We start from the raw sequence: 23,526 nt of genomic DNA on the forward strand, positions 1-23,526 counted from the left end.
AAAGTGATTTTCATTAGATTAATCTGAAGCCATTAATGAAAATGCTAATGATCAGTATGGTGAATACATCAGAAATGTTATAAAAACTCTCTTTCCAAAGGCTTAATCCTCAGATATGAGTAGGTGAAGCCAATTTAGACACAGTAAAGATCTTAATGTTACTGGCTATGATGATAATTTCAAAAGCATACAACTTGAAACTCATACATTTCAACTTAAAGCATAAGCAAAAACCAGAAAGATATGTGTAGGACACACAGAAGGAAAACTGGAAAATCTAAGGAGAAACTTGAATAAATGCACAGATATGCTATGTTTATGAGTAGAAAGAAAGCATATTTTAAACAGCAAATTATTTCTTATTTAAATTGCAATTTTATCAAAATCTTAATTTTTTTGGCTTATATCACTGACAGTTATAGTTTAAAATATGATATTATAACCTAGAGGAATGCAGGTAAAAATACATAATTTAAAATAATAATATTGATGGCAAAGAGGGCTGGGAAGTAATTGTACAAGAAAATTACAAAAATTAAGCCAATATTTTATTTGCAAAATAATGCTCACAGATAGTTTAGAAGAGTAGATGAATAGTTTAGAAATACAGTAACAGCACACAGACATATCTATACATACACACACCCAAACTTAATGTATGACGAAAAAAATATCACCAAGTAATTGTAAAGGAAGTCAATAAATTGCGGAGAAAATTTATGATTTTACAAATTATTTAAGTTAGAGCTTTATTTTATATCTTTTAGTAAAAAAAATTCTATATGGGCAAAATCATTAAAGGTAAAGTAAGAATACGGAATAGTAAAGGACAATACATTAGTTTGCATATAATATACTTCAAAATAATCATTACAATTTTAAAAAGATGAAGAAAACAGATGCAAAGAATTGAAAAAATATCAAATAAAAGTCCTGAAAATCAGTAAGAAAATAACTTTGACTTCTCAATAAAAACATAAAGGTCAGAGAGCAGAATTTCATGGAAAAAAGGCAAATTGATGAAACAGGCATAAGGGAGAAAGGGTTCAACAGTAAACAAGAAGTACAAATAAAAATGATAGCATATTTTTCACATATCACATTGACAAATTTTAAAAAGACATAATTCAATACTGGTGCAAGTAAAAAGAAACCACTCAACACTTTCAGGTAGGAATATAATGATATACATCCTTTTGGAAGGCAATTTAACAATATGTATTAACACCTTTAGCAATATCCTTATATTTTTACCTCAAAATTCCACATCTACCATGAACAGAGAGGTGGTCATGTTTATATACAGCCCAACATTTTAAATAATTAAGATCTCAAAAAAAAAAGAAAATTAACTGGAGTTCAAAATATACATACTCTATAATCCAGCAATTACAAGTCTATATTTATAACATAAACTTTCAGTACATGTGCACAACAATATATGAACAAGTATGTTCATGAAGCATTTCTGTAACAGCAAAAAACTGAAAATGATGTAAATGTCCATGAAAAGGATAATGGAAAAATAATAGAAGGTTTATTGATGGGAAGGAGTACTATCTACCAATTAAAACCAATGAAACTGATTTGTAATGAATATAACTCAAAAATAATGTTTGCTAAAAAAAAGAGAAATAAGAATAATAGCAACGATATATTTCTGAAGCACTTACTATGTATTAGGCATTGTCCTAAGTGTTTCATATGTAATTTGTCAATTAACCTTACAAAAATCCTATAAGAAAAGTAATATTATAATCCTCATTTCATAGATAACAAAACAGAGGCACAGAGAATATAAATTGTGTAAAGTCACATGGCTAGTGAGTGGTAAAAGCTAAGGTGGTGTATGCAGTGTTTCATTTATGTAAACTATCAACATACATAATATAAAATATCAGCTGAAAGCATATAAAATAAGTTAAAATACTGGTTTTCTCTAATGAGGAAAAGAAAAGAATGGTGACACAGGCCAAAAGGGGCTTCTACTTTACCTACGCCTGACATACTAAGTGCTATATAAGTGTTAGCTATTGTCATTTAAATTACTAAACTTTTACCAACTACATTTTTATCAATAACAACAAAAAAGAATGTCATATGTGAAAACCAAAAGTGCTGCCATTAGTAGCAAGGGAATTGAAGAGGGACAACCTGAAAGAAGAAATAAAGCAGCTTACAGAAAATTATTTTAACAAACTAGTAAGATTTCAACATACTGTAAAATGTATAGAACTACTCAAAAGTTATATGACTAATTAACCATTAACTTAATTAATGTCTCTCCAATTACACTATATATCCTGTGATAGGTCCTTGTTTTACACTCCTTTTTTTCCCACAAGACAAAGAGGAGTGTGTTACATAATCTAATAGGAGTAACCACAACTTTATTATGGTAGTAGATAAAGAAAAGTAAAAAAAAGTAAGAGAAAAGAAAAAAAAAAAAAAAGAAACTCTGATATTGTACTTTTATATATTATATAGACTGTAATCTGAAACATCAGAAAAAGGTTTAAATTGATCATGATACAACAGCATAATAAATGCAGCCCCAAGATGTATAGCAGCAAATAATGGCATGAGATACTCCTAACCTTTACTAAAGAACTTAGGAAAAGAATCTTGAAAAAAAGGTAATGTTTAAATGATCTTAAAAACATGCTAGGCCGGGCGCGGTGGCTCAAGCCTGTAATCCCAGCACTTTGGGAGGCCGAGACGGGCGGATCACGAGGTCAGGAGATCGAGACCATCCTGGCTAACACGACGAAACCCCGTCTCTACTAAAAAATACAAAAAACTAGCCGGGCGAGGTGGTGGGCGCCTGTAGTCCCAGCTACTCGGGAGGCTGAGGCAGGAGAATGGCGTAAACCTGGGAGGCGGAGCTTGCAGTGAGCTGAGATCCGGCCACTGCACTCTAGCCCGGGCGACAGAGCGAGACTCCGTCTCAAAAAAAAAAAAAAAAAAAAAAACATGCTAAAGCTTTTTTATATAAATTTCAAAAGGCACAGTTGAGAATAGCTGATAGAAGGAGCAAATGCAACATGCAGATCTTCAACTGCATACCTTTCCCTCTAAGAAACTAGTGCATTGATGAAAAGCATTTGAGAATGGCAGTACGTAATTATGCTTACCAGTAAACATTTTAGTAACAGCCTTACTCTGCTTTCGGGCAGAACAGAGAAGCAATAGCCATGGTGGAAAGAACTCATGGTGACCAGCTAAAAGTTCTGCAACAGTCCCAGATAAGCTGGTAGACGTTTGTTCACCTTCAGTAATGTTACACCCTTCATCAACAGAATCAACAAGCAGGTATAGGCTTTGCTGGGGAGGCTTCATTCCCAGTAGAGGGAGTAGAACACACCTGTAAAACACATACACATCAGCATTTTGAATGTTAAGTGGCTATAAGATTTATTATTCAACCATAGGAGTATTAATTATAAATTATTTAAGAATAAAATAAGGTATTAGAAAAAAAATTATACAAGTTTCATTTCCTTACTTTAAGTACAATACTGGTCCCAAACAGTTTGTATTTCCAATTACAGCATTTTGAACAATAGTGTGTGTGTGTGTGTGTGTGCGGGTGTGTAATTCAGCATAATTAACAAAGGCATTCAGAACTGAAGAAAACTATATTTCAAAATTTCCTTTCTGATTCTTTTGAGTCAGTGATAAAAAGTCTGATTTCCTTATGACAAAGCTAAAATGTGCTGCAGAGTGGAAAACAAAACAAACTCTGGGGATCATCTTAATAGAAAGAAAAATATCAAGAGTTCTGTAGAATTTAGAAGTATTTTATCACCATTTTTCTCACAAAATTACTGCAGTTTATACAAGGTCATCTTTCACAAGTTTTATTTTAAAAGACTACAAAGATGAACTATATTCTAGATCCCATTTGACGTATTTTCAAATTGCAAATTAAATGACAAAGTATTATGCTTTATTCCATTAATTAATGCATTTCCTATGCATGTAACTTTTGCAGTCGAATATAACTTTTTCATAAATACAACAATGCTCATTCATTTTCAACAAATATTTACTTGATGTGTGCTGTGGGGTCAACAAGGTGCTGAGCAGATACAACAGTGAAGAGGAAATAATCCTTCCAGTTATGCACACCAGAAACTTACAAATAATGTTTTCTAAAACTGTTTTCTTAGTCTTTCAATGTAATAGCCACCAATATCTAATTTATCACCATGCAAGAATCAGTATTTCTTTTTAAAAAAATCTCAAATATCCAGTATCATCATCACTGTAGGCCAAACTACCTCAATTCTTCATCTCTGTTACCTGGGCTACCCTAAGAATCTACATGCCTCCAACAGCTCCCCTCTTGTGAGTTTCTACTGCAGCCAGGGTCACTTCAAATGTTATTCCAGCCAGACTAGCCTTCTTTCAATGACTTCATGAGACACGATTACACGTGGGCCTTTTCATGTGCAGTTTCCTCTGCCTGGCATGCACTTCCTGTCTCTCTTCATATAGTTTATCTTCAATTTTGAGAGTAACCTTCTCGAGGTCAAATCCCTATTACATGCTTTCATAATGTCAAATACAGTTCTTTTCCACTCCACTATCAAATTTTCAATTTTATATTTAATTATTTAATGTCTTTTTTTAAATTTCTCTTTAGCTGTAAGCATCAAGAGAAGAGAGACTAAACTGGTTTTGCTCATCAGTGTAGCCCCAAAACCTAGCATAGTGCCCACAGTAGAACCTAGATTTGACATTGTTGCAAGCTAGAATGGAAAATCAATGAACTGCAATGCAGTGGTCTCAGTGCTATGAGAAAAAGTAGTAAAACTGCTAACAAGTAGAAATGACTAACTGAAGTGCATTAGGTAGGGAAGGAAGAGAATGTCAGAATAATATTCATATATTAGGTGCTCAAGATGAACTGAGTTATGAGGAACCAATCACACCATACAGAAGGGTAGAGGGAAGGTGGGGTAATCCTGGCAAGGAACGTGCTGAGTTTGGGAAAACCTACACTATTGTATCTTACACATCCATTTTGTCCATTATGAGCACAAAGATGGCTGATGAAAAATCAGTAACCTAGTCATATAGTACAATACATATGGAACACAATATACTAGAATAATGTACATAATAAGTACCACTTCAGATATAGCACACAGGAAGCCATCTTAAGTTACTTTTGATAGGGAAAGTGTAGAGGAGAGGTCGGGGAAATTGGGAATTGAGGTTGGTAAGGTAATAAGCCAGGAGTTGTTTAGTCAGGAGAAACAGCTGGAGGACACAGGAAAGAAAATCTAGTTGAGGCAACAGCTATGCAAAGGCTTAAAGAAGAGAAAAAACAGTGAAGTACGGAAGAAAGAATTACGAGAATCATGAAAATGAGTAAATGCTGGATATTATAATAAATTGTGGGCTTTGCCCTAAGCATATTAAGGAGCCACTGAAATATTTTAAGCAGAAAATTGATAACTCTGGTATATGTGAAGGAAAATCTGATGTAGGTAAGTCCAGAAGGAAAGAGCGACATATGAGGCCAATGCTTAGAACTTAGAAAAAAAAATCTCCATCCAGAACTACCACTATCACCAAGGCCATCGCTGCCAACTTAAAGTCAGTGCTCTATATGCTTTAAGTACTTCACACATCCATTAACTCATCTGATTCTCACATTAATTATTATTTATTTTATTTTATTTTATTTATTTTATTTTTTTTAATTTTGAGACGGAGTCTCGCTCTGCCCCCATGCTGGATGGAGGGCAGTGGTGCGATCTCGGCTCACTGCAAGCTCCGCCTTCTGGGTTCACGCCATTCTCCTGCCTCAGCCTCCCGAGTAGCTGGGACTACAGGCACCCGCCGCTACGGCCGGCTAATTTTTTTGTATTTTTAGTAGAGATGGGGTTTCACTGTGTTAGCCAGGATGGTCTCGATCTCCTGACCTCGTGATCCGCCCACCTCGGCCTCCCAAAGTGCTGGGATTACAGGCGTGAGCCACCGCGCCCGGCCTCTCACATTAATTATTTAAGGTAGGTACTATTATAATACTCATTTCCAGGAAAGGTAATCAAGCCACAAGAGGATCAGTCACTTGTTACTTTATAAGTGATAAGAAAGGGATTCAAGTCCAAGGTCTGGTTTCAAAACCTACACAAAGGGGACCATCCATCTTGGTTTGCCTGGGACATTCCCAGCTTCAAGCACTGTCTCAGGACCCAGCCCCGCCTCTTCCCAGTCTTCTCCCCTAGTCCTGGGCACATCATAGTGGGGGTCACCCTAGTCTCCACTCTTACCCACTATGAGGTGAGAAAGTAAATTATACATTAGTAGCTGTGGGGATAGCAAAAAGTAGACAGATTTGAAAGAAATTTGGTGAGTAATACTAGTAGGCTTTAGTGATTATCTCCTTTCTATTGCCTATTCCAGGATATCTGCTCTTCTTTACCTAGTTTCTTATAGTGGAAATTGCAGTCATTTTTCATACTTTCTTTCTCCTCTAATATAATCCTTTAATGCTGTTAATTTCCCTCTAAGCATTTTCAGTATCATCCACTTAAAAATAATTTCCCTTTGATTTCTTCTTTAAAACATCCATTATTTAGAAGTAAGCTATATAGCTTTCAAATAATTGAGAATGTCCCAGTTATTTTTATCTGTATTATCACAGTTTAATACAATTGTATCAGATAACATGTTTCGTATAACTTCCATAGCTTCAAATTTATTGTGACTTATTTTATGGCCCACAGTATATCTATCCTAGCAAATGCTGTGTATGCACTTAAAAATAATGTATATACTGTTGTTGCTGGGCAGACTGTTCTGCAATTGACAATTAGGTTCATTTGGTAACAGTATTGTCCAAGTGTCCTATGTACTTATTGAGTTTTGGTTTATTTACTCTATGAATTGTTAAAAAGAGAGTGTTAAAATAGTTGAATATAAGTGTCTACTTCTTAAAATAGTGTTAGTTTTGCATCCTATATTTTGAATTTCTGTTATAAGATGTACAAATTTTATGATTGTTATATCCTCTTAAGAAACTGGCCCCTGTATCATTAGGAAATGACTCTCTTTATACCTGGTAATATTCTTTGCTCCAAAATCTACTTTGATATTAACGTAGGCACACCACCTTTCTTTTAATTAGGGTTAGCATGGTATATACTTTTCTATTCTTTTATATTTAAGCTATTTGCCTCTTTATATGTGAAGTGTAATTGTTATAGGCAACATATAATTAAATCTTGTATTTTTACTCAAATTCTATCATTTAATTAAGATATTTATCATTTACACTTAATGTAGTTGCTGATAGAGTACAGTTTAAATTTATCATGTTTTTGTCCACATTATTTTGTAATGTACATGTATGTTAGTAGGATATATTACTAGGAATAGAATTGTCAGATTAAGAGGCACCTTCATGTATATTTTGATAGATATTGCCAAAGTGATGCTCCCCTTATAAATTATATATATATACACACGCACATACATATATATACACACACGTAATGTATATATATACTCATATATGTAATGTGTGTGTACATATTTATCACACATATATAGGTAATATATATATTTATACACACATAGGCAACAGCTATGTAACACTTAGGTATTTTCCTAGCCCCTCCATAATAGTGATTAATGTTATTTACTTTTTCTACAGCTAGGTGAAAAATGGCATCCTCACTATAGTGAAAAAAACTATATTATATATATATTAATATTATATACTATATATTATAATATATAATGATTGTACATATTTTGGGGGCACATGTGATATTTTGATACCTACATGCAATGTGTAATGATCAAATCAGGGTAATCGTGGTACCTATTACCTCAAACATTTATATTTTCTGTGTATTAAGAACATTACAATTCTTCTTTTCTAGCTATTTTGAAATGCAATAAATTATTAACTTTCTCTATTGTATTATTGAATATTAGAGCATATCCCTTCTATTTATGTACCCCTTTATGTTTTTAATTTATAATTCCTTACCATAAGGGCAATCATATTCACATGTGCCTAGGAATCACATTTCTTTTTCTTTAAATTGTGTTTTCATACACTTTACCCATTTCCTCAAAGACTACTAATTTTTCTCTTATTGGCACTCTTTAAGTGTGATTCCATCTCAAAAAAAAAAGAAAAAAAGAAATTGTGGTATGTAATACAATTTTTTTCCACCACTTGTCATTTTTCTTTTGACTTTTTGAAAGGTTTTTCTTGGACATGTACAATTTCTTTTTTCTTTTTTTTTACTTTTATATAGGTAACACATCAGTCTTTACTGTTTTCCGTTTATAGCTTCTAAGTTTTATGTCACATTTCTGAGGGGATTTCCCAGTTCAGTGCTAATAAGAAAAGATTTTTGCTATGTTCCATCTCATTCTGTTGTTTCACCAACTCTTTTCCAAGCAGTTAACATCTCTGCTTCATGCAACTGTTTAACTCACGCAATCACTCATTGTTTTCATTTAAGGCAATATATTTGGTCACAGATTCCTTTTGTTCGATGGAAACATTTTTTATGGTGTTTCTTGTGCCCTGTTTTTCACATTCCTTCCCCATTTGTTCTTGAGATGTATTTTATGTATCCTGTGATAGCTCTTTTTGAGTAAATTCTTTCTGGATCAGCAATTACAAGTTGAGTGTATACAGTGTCCTGGCTGGCAAGAAGTCTCCTTATGCATCAGAGTTATAGGTATAAACAATTTATTTGAGCTTGGACTTCTCCCCAGTCAATTAAGATCAAAAGCTGTAGGGATGTACACAACCCGTAGAGTTTACTACACCCAATACCTTTTACTACACCAAATACTACACTCAATACCTTCCTCCTGCACATACATGGCTCATCTGTGTGACTCATTCTGCCCTGCCCTCTTCATTCTTTCTATATGCTTATCTGGGTCCAGGAAACTTCTAGCATTAAGTCTATAACTTATCTCCCTGGGATCAAATGAGAGCTTTTGTCCTCTTGATATTCATCAGAATATGCACTTATTTCAACGAATAATGGTCTGCCAGCTTTGCATCTCAATTTGATATTCACTTTCACATTATATTGAGGTTTGGGATTATAGGTCTCTCATAGTTTCAAAACACATAGAGCTTTTCATTCACTTTCTTGCCTTGAAGCTATTTCCCAGTACTATTTAAAATGGTCCTTCATCATGTTAAAAGCAGATAGGATTCATTCCTAAGTCCTCTTTTTTGTTTTAGCACATTGTCTTCCTTTGTTTTAATACCAAGCTTTTTTTTCTTTTTTTTTTTTTCCATTCAGCACCTATTTCTAACACTGAGATTTTTTCTGTCAAGAAAGCTTCTTCCCCTAGGCAGTATTTCTTATTTCAGCACAACTTTCACTCCTGAAATAAGCCTTCTCTGACCACCATTATCTAAAGCAGCCCTCATCACCATTACTGTTCCTGCAATTGTTTCTTTGTAGCATTTATCACATTCTTAGATTAACTTGTTGGGTTACTTCTGTACTGCTTGTGTTATAAGGCTGAGAGTGAAGCTCCTGCACACCTCCACATCTCCTTGCCCTATTATGTAGGCTCCAGGAGGGCAGGAACTATGCCTATCTTGTGCACTGTTAAGTTTCCCAGCACTCAAAACCATTCTTAGCACATGATAAACACTCAATAAATTTGCTTCACGAATGAATGATACTTGATGGAAAAAGTTTTGTTACTTTAAAACAAAGGATTAAAAATTTAATAAACTCAGAATTCCCACATTAAGTTCCCTTTCAATTATTTCAAAAGCACCTATTTGGGGATATCTATACCAAGTGATACACAGATTTACATTTTTCTATTAGGTAACATTTTATCATTTGTAAAATGAAAATCCCACCAAAGTATGTATACACAAAACAAATAATTTAGACAGTCTAAAACAGACTTTTCTGTATTTGTGAATAATTACATACATGTATATTATTATTATTCCAAAAGAGATAATGTAATGACAGTTGTTATCACAATCATACAAAGATAACACCGTATTTAAAAGCAACAGTATGATACAGGGTTTGACTTTGCATGTGTATCTTAACTAAATGTTCTACATATCTTACCTTCATTAATATTGAGCCAATATTTATTACATTCTTAATTTTTTGTTAATTCAATTTAAAATCTTTGAGTTAGTTTTTCCCCCATTTTCAATTGTCTTGAAAATGAGGAATGCCAAGATCATCCTTCTGTAGCTAGCCTTTTATTGATTTACTTAATTTTTTAAAAAAAAAGACAGATAAAATTATATGTATTTACCATGTATAACATGATGTTTTGAAGTAGATATACGTTGAGGAAGGCCTAATTCTAACTAATTAACATATATAATACTTCACATAGTTATAGTTTTTGTGGTGACACTCTTGATTTCCTGGCAGAAAGGCTGCCGAAATTCTGAAATGAAAGACATCCATTGTTCTTTTCCTTTGATACAATGAATTTACTTACTGCCTTTTTCTTAGGAGATTAATGACCTTTTAAAGCTACTATAAATAAATTATAAGGAATATACTATTAGATAGATAGATGAATAGATTGAACATGTAAAAAGTGTCTTCAGAGTTAAAATTGTTTCTGTGAAACATCAGGTTTCAGCTCACTTTCTTCCTCACTTGTTCAGAAACAGAGTAACAGGAAGAGTGTCCCTCCTAGCCTTTTAACAAAACACCTCAGACAAGCTGGAAGGAAAAAAGTTGTGAATTACAGACAGAATGTGGAGCCCCTCGGGCCACTGATAAACAGCATTCACACTCTCTGGCTGCCTTTTCTCTACTGACCCCTTAGGGCTTTAAAAAATACAGCAATCACCCTGGCTGGGAAAAGTATGGAATAAAGCCCCGCCGCCAGTCTAGGTTCTTCTCCCATATGACCCCTATGGAAAAGCCTTAAGGAGGAGTGGGTGGGGAAGAATGGAATAAGCATTACTTGTCCTTGAGGAACAAGTGAAATCCACTGCAGTCTATAGCAAGGGGATGGGCAGAATCAGAAGACCTCACCCCAGATCAAGAGGTATAACATAATCTTTATCAGAAAAACAGAATATGTCCCCATTCTCTGTCCTCACTGCTGAGAGAGTTGCAGAAGAGAAGAACTTGAGAGCTGAAGGTAGAGTAGATATTGAAAAAATCCACCCGGAAAATCAGCCCCTGCCCTAAATACAACATATTATTAGAAGATTTGAGGTCAGAGGCACACTGAGGGTACCCACAGCAACAACAAATATCAAATTTTGTGACTCCTGACTAGCTTAGCTCACCTCTCCTCCACGTTAAAGCCTCCTACAGAAAACAAAAAGTAGGCCCATTTCCAGGTAAAGACTATTTACAACTATTTTCCAGTTGTTTGACATACAGTATGTGGCTTCAAAAATTAATTATAAAATACTAAAATAAAGGAAACACTTCTGAAAGAGAAAAACAAAGTTGAAGGACTCACACCAATTTTAAGATTTACTATTAAAGCTAGTGCAATCAAGGCAGTCTGTTAAGTATTTGTTAAAGACAAATACATAAAAATTCTGGAAACAGCAGCATAAATATAGGACCATGATTTTTCACAAAGTTGAAGAGGTAATTCAATTGAGAAAGGCAGGTTTTTGTTGTTGTTGTTGTTGTTTTGTTTTGTTTTTTTTTGCTGAACAATGACAAGCTGGATGCCCAAATGCAAAAAAGACGAACTTCAATACATATCTCTCACCCCGTCACACAAAAATTTACTCAACACAGATCATAAACTTAAGTGTAAAACATAAAATTATAAAACTTTCAGGAGAAAATCTTTGTAATATTGAGTTAGGTAAAGAGTTTTTAGATACTTCACCAAAAGCGGGACCCATCAAGGAAAAAAAAAATTGAAAACTTGACTTTATCAAAATTAGCTACAGCTGTTAGACATTGTTAAGATTATGAACAGAAAAGCTGAAGACTGGCAGAAAATATTTGTAAAGCAAATTTCTGACTAAGGCTCATATTCAGAATACATAAATAACTCTCAAAACACTAAGAAAACAAAAATTGTTTTTAAATGGGCAGAAGATTAAAATAGACAATTTAGAGAGGAAGACAGAGGGGTGTCAAATAAACACAAAAACATGCTCAGCATCATCAGTCAGAGAATTTCAAATTAAAACCACAATGTGATATCATTAGACACCTATTAGAATTGTGCAAATAAAGTAAAACCCTGGACAACATCAAGTGCTGGTGGAGAACAATGACATAGCCATTTCCAACGGTACAACCATACAACCACTTTGGAAAAGTCTGGCAGGTTTCCAAAAAAGTTAAAGATACACCTACTGCATGACCCAGCAATCCCACTTCTAAGTATTTACCAAAATGAACTGAAAATATATGGCCACACGAAAATCTGTACATAAATGACATAAATGTTTACAGCAGCTTTCTTTATAATCCCCCAATTAGAAACAGCATACAGGATCTTCTACTGGTGAAGGGATGAACTAACTGTGGCATATCCATACAACAGAGTATCACTCAGTCATAAGAGAAAAAACAAAAAAGAAAAAAAAAACTAGGGTTGATTCACGCAACAGCATAGGTGAATCCTAAATGAATTTTCTAAGTTGAAGAACCCAGTTCCAAAAGGCTGCACATACTATTGCATTTATATGACACATGGAAAAAGTAAAACTATTATAGGAATAAAATTTACATCAGTGTTTGCTATAGGTTAGAGTGGGGGAAGGAGTTTACTAAAAAGGACAGCAAGTAGGAATTGTTGGGGTGATGGAACTGCTCTGTATCACAACTAGGTGCATCCATGACTCCATGCATCTATCAAAATTATAAAACTGTACTCTACAAACAGTAAATTTTACTGTATGAAAACTGAAAATAACGCAAAATTACTACTTGTTAACGTTTCACTGAAACGCAAAAGACACAGCTTGGTACTACCAGGGAGTCAGGATATTCAGAACTCAGGAGACTATGTCCTTCATATGTGTAATATGGAGCAAGTCATTGTTAACGAGTTGCCCTCTTTCCAGTTGGTACTCTGAGGTTCTTCTGAACAGATCAATGCTCTTAGATCAGATCATTAACACTGAAGTCAGTGAAGCCCATCTAGACCTACCAGGATGCTGAATCAAATTATAGGATTCTGTTTTCCAGGATCTGATCAACAACTGGTGCCTTATCAATTTCTCTAACCTCATCAGCCCTGCGCTTTGTTCTTTAAACAGATCCTCCCTTTGGCCTTAGAACCTTCATACATGCTGGTCCCTTACCTATTATAATTTCCACTCCTCTTCACTTCAAGGTTTTTATTATTCTTTAGAGATCAGCTCAAATATCACTCATTCAGAAAGGTCTTTCCTGACATTTCTCACCCGACAACCCAAACTAGGTAAAGTTCTCTATACACGCCTACAACATCCATGAAAGCCCTTATAACAACTGTAATTAATCAAGTAACTAAGGAATTGGAGGTTTAGCATCCACTTTCAAAAACTTTAGGAGAGAAGGAACCACCTACATATTATTTACCACTGCATTTCCAGCAGCTAGCACAGAACTTCACACAAAGTGGATGATTTATGAATATTTATGGAATGAATGAATGAATGGGTTTATTTCATTATTGATATACAAAACAGTGCTTATTCATTCCAGTGTCATGTCATTAAGATTAAACAAAAACAACAGTCCACTGTTGGCTTGCATTCAGCTCCTAGGTGCTTATGATGGTTCATTTTATGTGTCAACTTGACTGGGCCACACGGTGCCCAGACATTTGTTCATGTATTAATCCAGGTATGTCTGTGAGGGTGTTTCTGCATGAAATTGACATTTGAATGGGTAGACTGAGTAAAGCAGATTGTCCTTCCTAATGTGTGTGGTGGCCTTCATCCAGTGAAGGATTGAATACAACAAAAGGCTAACCCTTCCACCTGACTACATGAGGTGGGACATCAGTCCTTTTCTGCCTTTGGACCTGAAAAATCAGCTCTTCTTGGGTCTTGAGACTGCTGGCTTTCATAATGGAATTTACACCATTAGCTCTCCTGATTCTCAGGCCTCTGGACTCCAGGGAAATGAAACTAGTGGCTCTCCTGGGTTTGCAGCTTGTTGACTATAGGTCTTAGGATTTCTTAGCCCCAAAATTGTGAGAGTCAATTCCTTACAATAAATCTCCTTAAATACATATATGGCTCTGTTTCTCTGGAGAATCATAATACAGGGCTTACTGCAAAAATTTCCCTTCATATAGGTTACTTTCTTAAATTTATTCTTACATAATTTGTGTTTTTTAAAATGTGTATGCTGTATCTTACACTTGTACCTACAAAACATTTATATCTTCCCATCTATTTTTGCAGTATTAGTCTATTCTTACCATACTCCAAAGTACTAAATAAAAGTCTCCTACAAACAGTGCAATATGGATGAAAAATATACTTTTATCTGGGAAAAACTGTGTGCCTCTAGTGAAAGGTCCTAAAATTAGGGCAGAAGAGAAAACTAATGCAACAGCAATCCCAAATTACTGATCACTGATTTCTACCTGAAAGCAGTACACAAGTTGAGCATTCCTATTCCAAAAATCTGAAATACAAATCCAAAATGCTCCAAAGTCTTAAACTTTTTGAGCACTGACATGATAACACAAGTGGAAAATTCCACACCTGACGTAATGGGACAAGCCGAAGTCAAAATGCAGGCATACCACACACAGTTTATTTGTGTTCCCAAGGGAAAAATAAAAAAAAAAATTACCTTCAGGCTATATGTATAAAGTGTAGATGACACATAAATGAATTTCATGTTTAGACTTAGGTCCCATCCCCAAGATTCCTCATTACGTATATGATAATATTCCAAAATCAAACAAAACATATATCCAAAATCTGAAACATTCTGATGCCATATATTTTGGCTAAGGTATACTCAACTTGTATTAATTAATGTTGCTTTGCATTCGGAAATGGATAATGAACTAAAACTCTCAAGTACTAAACACTCAGTATATAGACACTGAAATACATGTTTGTAAAGTGACTTAACTGGTAAATACTTTAAAGCAATTTGGCTTTCTGGAGGGAGGTAACGGTTGGGGGGATATAATGCATTTGTCTTTTAAATTAAATACATGTATAATGTATGTTGATTAATTTTCTTCTTCAGGAAGTCAAGATAAATATAAAAATGGAAAATAAACACAATTATCCTGCTATGTTTAAATCGAGCCCCTCCCAGAATTCACATTAAAATCCTAACCCCCAATGTGCTGGTATAAGAGGCAGGGCCTGTAGGAGGCAATTAAGTCATGAGGGCAGAAACTTCATGTATGGTATTAATGTTCTAAAAGAGACCCCAGAGAGCTAGCTCATCCCTTTTATACCATGTGATGGCACAACACTGCAAGAAGGTGCCATCTATGAACAAAGAAACAGGACCTGCCTGACCAGACTTCAAATCTGCCCATATCTTCAGCTTCGACTTTCCAGCATCCAGAACCTAAAGAAATAAACACTGTTGCTTATAAGCTACCTAGACTATTGCATTTTGTTTTAGCAGCCTGTATGGACTAAGACACAAACTGACATTTATGCCTAGAATATGTAGAAGCACGATCTTTATGGATTTACCCATTTATTCCTCACCCAAATCCTGTAAATTAGGTACTACTATCACTTCCATTTCACAGATGAAGAAACAAAGGTTTTGAGGGTAAGTAGTTTGCTAAGTGAGACAAGTAGTGAATGGCAGAAGAACAAACAGAATCTCTTCATTTCAAAGTTCCTCTTCTTAATTATTGTGTTAAATTGCTTCTGAAAATATCAAAGAGTATAAGATAAGAGCGTGGTCCAATATTAAACAAGGAAGTTCTTAAAACCTGGCTAAACCAGGAAAGTGATGCTAATTTTTTAGCAATTAAATTAGCTGAAAATATTTTTGTGGAAGAAATAATATTGTAATGTTTAAGGTCTTCTAACTGAATATGCTTCTTTTCAAATTTCACTTTCCTGAGGGTATTAAACATTCCTGTTTGTTTGCTACAAATTCTTTACTAAAAATCACTTATCTCAATACTGAAATTCCAGAAAAATCAATAGATGGCAGGTGTTTGAAATAATTTTGCTGAAATTATTATATAATTAGTATCAAGGGTCTAATTACCTACAGCTCCCGAATTCACTAAATCTGGATCTGTAATTACTTGTGATGTATCAGAATACTTTTTCTGTATATCTGAAGACTGCTCTGACAAGTTTCATTTTATTTAATTATCCCTTATACTATGCTAAATGCAGAATCATGATTTTTAATACAAAATATCCTCCAATTTAATGGTTTTCAATTGTAAATATCCATATTTTTTCTACATTTATTACCAGTTACCTTGATATTTATGGGATTTAAAATATTAAATTATATATAACATTAGCAGTTTATCCATTCTGAATTCTGAAGCCTGAAATCTCATTACTACCTAGAACGTAAACTACAAATGCACGTTTTGATGCTAAATTTAAATAAATAGTAATGAGATTTGTTTTGATGCTAAATTTCATCTAGAAACTAAACTTTCTAAAATAGTTGGTGAGTATATGCTGACACATCTGCCTATCACTTTGTTAACCAAATGATTAAATTCTTGCAAAAAGCCAGGTATTAAAAATATATTTTTATATAAGATGACAAGTAGAAAAAGTAAAGCACTAACAATTCTTACTCAATATATCTTGTCTTATTTTGGGAAAACAAACCTAGACCTTCTTTTCTTAGGAGCAAAATTACCCATCCTATAAAGTAAAGCAAGTGGAACAGGAAAAAAAAAAAAAAAATCAGGCAATACAATTAATACTTTCGATCGGGGAACAAATATTATCTATGCGTTTACCAGGATAAAAAACTAGTAGGTAAAATTGATAATTAAAATTAGTCCAGGGGTTTGGCCCAAATGTAGAACACAATTTGTCTCTGAATTTTGGACTAAGGCATAGTAATTTCATGCTTTTATGAACTGTCTCCCCTTTGTTAAAACACAGCAGGAAAATATGGAATTGAAAATAAAAAGAAAAATATAGCCAGTCAAGAATAAGATAAACATTTCAAAGTATCAGAAATGAAAAAGAAGCATAACAAGACAAAATCTCTAGCTTGCCAAGAAAGTATGCAAGGCAACCTAGAGATTTGCTGATGGAAGTAAAGGGAATACAAGTTCTCCCACTTCCAGCAACAGGACTCAGGCTTAGTTTGGAACTAGGAGCTGGAGCTAGGGCATGCCCTATTAATAATGAAAGAAAGATGAAACAAAAAGCACTGCTGACTACCACCCAGGGCTATGGCTTTTAAGAAGCAGCAGGGAGCACATAAAGTTAGTCTCAACGGAGACAGGAACTGAACCTAAAAAGATCATGGGTCAGTGACTGAATTTACAAAATCGTTAGTATTAGCTTGGAGTAAGAACTTCATATCTCAATTTTTAGCCCTCATTCAGGATCATACTGGGGATGGGGAATGGTGGAGGCAATTAATAACAATTAGACAGAGCAGGAAGAGCAAAGAGGTAGAAATGGTAATAGAGAGGAAATCCAAAAGAGAGTGAAAAAAATTACCAAACTTACAACGCCCAGAAAGACAGCAACAAAATCAATGATCAGAATATGAATTCATATCCAAATTAATTTACAAAACTCCTAAAGAATTAAAAGAAAATGTATTTGTAATAAGTATAAAATTAATTTTTTTAAAAAAATTATTTTACAAAGGTACAAATCCAATAAAATCGGAAAGAGCCAGTGAAATCTTGTTTATAGGAACTTCTACTGCCAGATAAAATGTAGTAGGTGGCAGCACCCCAAAACTTTCATTGCACGAACTAGAAAAAAAATGAATAAAATACAAAATTTATATTTTTCAAGATATGAGAGGGTTTGTTGAAGCAAGAAGGTAAGATGAATTAGTTTCAGAAGATAGGAGCTCTTCCAAAGTGAGCAAAAGAATGACTTGCTAATTTCTTCTCAGGGGTTATTTGCTAATTTGGGAGGCCTATACTGATTTTAGTTACAGACTAAGAATCAGATTTGGCTCACCCTGAGGGACTCTACAGGAGAACCAAACCAGCAAAGCTTTCAAGAAGTCAGTTATATTTCTTTTATAAAGCAAAGTGCAAATGTGTGGTGTCCTGAACACAAGACCGAAGTTCTTCAACGCACGTTTACTTAAATTCTGGGTCATGCTTAAAAAGCTGGGCAACTTGGCCAACTGCATCTAAAACCCAATATGAAATCTCTCATAGTATCTTGGAAACAAAATTCTGCTAAACGGAAGGTGCTTACTTTAAGCATGTAACTCAGGAGATTTGCAAGAATTTGAAGGTATAAGGGGCAGGAAGCTAAAGAGCTAAACATAATTTCTTATGTTGCGGGGAAGAACTGAATTACCAAGGGTCTTTCAGAGCTGAAAAGGCTCTTCTGACTCTCCAACCAAAAGCTTAAGCGAACCACATAAAAATAACAGAAATAAACCAAGGATCTTAGTAATATTATAAAAAAGTACCAGCCCAGCTTAATGCCTGACTGCATCAGCCCCTCACCCTACCTGTCCAAGGTTTTCTTGTTGTTGTTTCTTTGTTTTAATTAGCCTTTTCTGATAAAAGACATCACCTGGAAATCTACAATCATTTAACACACTATCAGACATACAATAAAAAGTTATTAAACAGAAAAAAGTCAGGATTATAGATTGATAATCTAGAGAAAAAAGAGATAATAGATGCAGAGGAATAATCCAAATACTTTAGTTAGTATAAACTAAAATAACCATGAATAATATGTTCAAGAAAGTTGAGTAGATGGATCAAAATAGATAACTGAAAGAATTATAATTTAAAAAATGTAACCTATAAAAATAATGAAATAAAATTCCATTCTAGAACTAAAAAATATATAATATTTGACATTAGGAACCCTGAATGTATTCAACACCACTCTCATTAGAACAGAAGACAGGATTAGAAATTCAAAACAAGTTGATAGAAAATACCCAAACTGAAGCACAGATAAAAGAAAAACAGAAAAAAAGAAAAAGATGTGTGGAACACAGTTAAAAGGTACAACATACATGCAACTGTGGTCCCCAAAGAAAAAGAATGAATAAACTAGAGACACTACACGATCTGAAGAAGTAATAGATTAAGGCTTTTCCAAACTTATGAAAAGCATCAATCCACAGATTTAAGAAACTCAATAAATATAAAATAGAAAAAATACGAAGAAACCACATTTTGGCATGTCATGCCAGAAATCCAAAGACAGAAACCCTTAAAAGGAGCCAGAGAAAAAAGGCATTATCTCCAAAGGAGAAAAAATAACACTTTAAGAAACTTCAACAGAAACTAAAATTAAAAAGATTTGCAAAACATGAAAAACAATGCCATTCTTTTAAGTTTATTTTTGTTTTGGAGAATATAGTTATCCTTTTATTTAAATGTTATTTATATTAACATGTAATGATTAAATATATGACTGTATTTAAATTTTACCAGTTTAAATTTCAAATATAGCAAACACATATTGAAAGACATAACTGGCATAAAAGTTATTTGAGGATCTCAATACTTTTCCACACCCCACATCCAATATGTCATATCAATCTTGAAACATAAATTAGGGTACACTTTTCACTTGCATTGATACTTCAGCAAATCAAATCCAAGCACCATTGTCTCTCCCTTCAATTACTGCACTGGTGCTTACTGGTTTCCTCAGAAGGATAAAATTGCTATTTACTAAAAACGAAAAGACTAAGGGAGCAGCAAGATGTGGGATGGAAGTCAGAAGTCTAATTCTGAACATGTTCAACACTAGAAATCTAAGCAAAGAAGTTGAGTAAGCAGTTAGATTTATAGGTCTAGATTCAGAGAAGAGGTCATGGCTGCATAAATAAAATTGGGTCCACTGAGACACAGTTGATAATTAAGGCCATTAATGAGCTTTATGTAAGAAGCAAACGTAAACAAAGAAAAGCCAAGATTTTAACCCTGATGTATTTCAAAATCAAAGGTTGGTGCTATGGTTGAGTGTTCTGCCAAAATTCATGTTGGAGGCTAAATTCTCAGTATAGCAATGTTGGGAGGTGGTCTCTTTAAGAGGTGAATAGGTTATTAAGGTAGATTAATACGTCTCTCTTTAGATTAGATCTCCAGGGAATTGATGAATTCCCAAGAAAGCAGGTACGTTATAAAGTGAGGTTGCCTCTAGTGTGAGTTCTCTTTGCATGCACCTGCTTCCCCTTCCACTTCTCTGCCATGCTGTCACATAGCACAAGGCCCTCATCAGAAGCCAGGCAGATACTAACACCATGCTCCTGGATTTTCCAGCAACCAGAGTTATGAGCCAAACAAACCTCTTTTCTTTAAAAATTACTCAGCTTTAGGTATTCTGTTATAGAAACACTAAATAGACTAATACGGTTGGTAACATATGAAGAAAAAGTTGCTGGTATAAGAGGAGAGAACCAAGTGAGAAAGTGAAGAAAGTGTTGCTACAAGTGGGGTGGAGTGGGGAGTGGGTAGCAGGAGATAACTTATGTAAGATATTTCTGCTGCGTTGAGTATTGAGCACTGGATTTAGCAACATGGAGGTCTTGGAATACTTACAGAGTGGAAAATAAAGCTTGATTATACTCTAATAGGATCATGAATGTATGAAAGAAACAATACTAAATATAGACAGAATTTTTTGAAGAATTTGCTATCAAAGGGAACAGTGAAGTTGAGTAGTAGTTGAAGAATGAGATAGGTTGGGGGAGTGTTTTAAAAAGGGTACTAGTAGGGGATATTTGAATAATGATGGGAAAGGGTACAGTGCTTAAATATGTCATTGAGTAAGTGAGATGGGATGGGATCTGGTAAATAAGTGAATGGAAAAGGAGCATGGATAGTTTAACCACAGTTAGAGTGTAGATCCATACTCTACAACCATAGCTAATGTAAGGCAGACTATGTAGATATAAATGCAGGAGGGTTAGTACAGTAGATGTTCCAGTAAATGTGTAAATGTTCTCTTCTAAATATATATGTGTGTGTGTATATGCTATTTATTTTTATTTACTTTATTATATGTATATATATATGCTATTTTATTTACTTTTTATTATATAGGAAGACAAGTTAACAGCTAAGAGTAAGGGTTGGGAGGTGGGCAGGGAAATATTAGAGGTTGAGAAGACAGAAGTGTGAAATGGTGAAGTAGGCGAGCAAGGGAATGGATAGATAGTGTTTCTCAGAGCGTGGTATGAGGACCCTAGAAGACTCTGAGAATTTTCCAAGGGGTCTGTGAGGTCAAAATTATTTTCAAAGAAATATTAATATAATATTTGCTTGTTTCACTCTCATTTTCTTCTGAAGGTATGGTGGAGCTTCCAGGGACTATATGATGTAAGGTATTGTAAGAGACTGAATGTCCAAACAGTCCAACTGGGATTTTTGTTAGGATTGTATTGAATCTATAGGTTATTTTGTGGGAATTAGCCTGTTTACAATATTGAATCCTCTAATCCATAAAAATGATATACTCCTCTATTTACTTTTCTTCAGTTTTTCTTAATGTTTTGGTTTCCAGTGTACAGACAACACATCTGTGATTAATCACCAAGCATTTGACTTGTTTTGTGTTATTGTAAAAGAAAATTGTCTGTAAATGTATTAAGGAAGTTTGAAAACTGTTGCTATAGAATAAAATGTACAAAACTAGAGCTTGTAACAAGTATGTGTGTATACCTATATATCTCCCCTTATGGTCAAACTACATAGATTTTATAAAAAGTAAATTCATAAGAAAGGTCACCTATGGGGTGTGTGTGAGTAGAGCAGATCTGAAATAGAAAGGATACCCAGGGACTTCAAGTGTGGATTATTTGTTCTTTAAAACAAGACAGAAAACTCAGATTAGAAGCACATATGACAAAAAAAAAAATGAGTAGGTATATGTATGTTTGCTTTCCTGTTTACTTTCCCATATCACTGAAATGCTTTAGGGGATGAAAACGATCTATCATTTCCCCAACAAATTGCTTATAAGGATTTCTTCTCCTCCGGGGCCATTAATTTTTCCCTTTCAATTCCTGTGACTTTCATTGTTTGTGATCTGTGTCCCTCTAAGCAGCAACTTAACCAACATATCAATTGAGATTGAATTCAAGTTTTTTCTCCTTTCCAAATAAACATTAATTTTGAGTTATAGTCTCAGAAAGAATGATAGCTATTCCACAGATGAAACTATGGATTTATGGAAGAGAGGCAAAAGGTGACCTCATATGACTCTCATCAAATAACATAAATCTAATGCTATTCAAAAGATTTTCCACTTGATAAAAATTAATTTCAACATAAATTTCAAAAGATACAAATACAATAACCAAAATAGGGTTTAAAATAAATCCTTTTCACTTATAACTATATAATCTACATGTACAAATTGTTCCACAAAAAATAACCATGGACTACTTAAAAACTGAACATGGCTAAAGCAGTAACAATTATCAGTGTGAACAAAATTATAATGTTTTAAATTAAAATATAAATAGTTATTTATTAATTCAAGAAATAATTACTAAGTTCCTACTGCATTATAAGCCCTGGATACAAAGAGGACAAGAAAAGCAAATACTCTGTTGATACCAATAGATGGGCAGAAAGTCAAAAGAAACAAATGCACAAAACAGTTCCAGATCATGACAGATACTTAAGAACATGACAGAAAATTAAGAACAAAGACAGCTAAACGGGGTGATGTGATTTAGGACAATGACTGGCTAGGGGACTTCTAAAGACTCAGTGAATAAGGAAAGCTCTCTGAGGAGACAATGTTAAAGATGGTACCTAAATGACAATAGGGCAAATAGCCATATAAAAATGTGCTGGCTGGAACATGGCCTATTTCAGAACATAATAAGGGCAATGTCGATGAAGAGCAATGTGCAAGAATAAAGCAGTACATGATAAGGTCAAAGGCTAAGCAAGGGTAGACCATGCACATACAGCTTAGGATTTATTCTAAACATAGTAAGAAGCCACTGTCAGGTTTTAAGCAGGGAAGTAACATGATCTGATAACTTTGCTTTGTGAAAATAAGAGAAACAACAATAATAACAAGAAGAGCAGTTAGGAGTTTAGTGCAGTAATAGACCAGGCAATAGAAAATGGGAGTAGTAGTGTTGGAGATAGAGAGAAGTAGAGGTATTTGTTTTATCTTGGAGACAGAACCAAAGCATTTAGTGGATTGAATGTAGATGACGAATGAAATCAAGGAATCAATGGTGACTCCTATATTTACGATAAAAATTAATGACTTCCCATTTTAAATATTTAACTTTTGTATCGTTAGCTATTTTCACAATAGTGGTATATCATAAACACCCCAAAACTCTGTGGCTTAAAGTAACAATCATTTTAGCTTTCTTCTGCATCTCTGCTCTTTGTGATTTACTCTAGGGTTGGAGACAAGTTGCA

At 34.2% G+C, this 23,526-nt stretch overlaps 1 protein-coding gene across 2 annotated transcripts in view; it reads right to left on the bottom strand.

Moving 5' to 3' along the window:
* The window catches only part of ANKRD50 (ankyrin repeat domain 50), a 46,043-nt gene that overhangs the window by 11,757 nt on the left and 10,760 nt on the right, over positions 1-23,526 (bottom strand). For both annotated transcript variants that reach the window (XM_011948632.1, XM_011948633.1), the window contains one exon: positions 3,135-3,364. In XM_011948632.1, the coding sequence (XP_011804022.1) occupies positions 3,135-3,364 (230 nt within the window). The remainder of the gene's footprint in view (positions 1-3,134; positions 3,365-23,526) is intronic.

This window comes from Colobus angolensis, unplaced genomic scaffold (assembly GCF_000951035.1).
Source record: "Colobus angolensis palliatus isolate OR3802 unplaced genomic scaffold, Cang.pa_1.0 Scaffold280, whole genome shotgun sequence".
NCBI lineage: Eukaryota > Metazoa > Chordata > Mammalia > Primates > Cercopithecidae > Colobus > Colobus angolensis.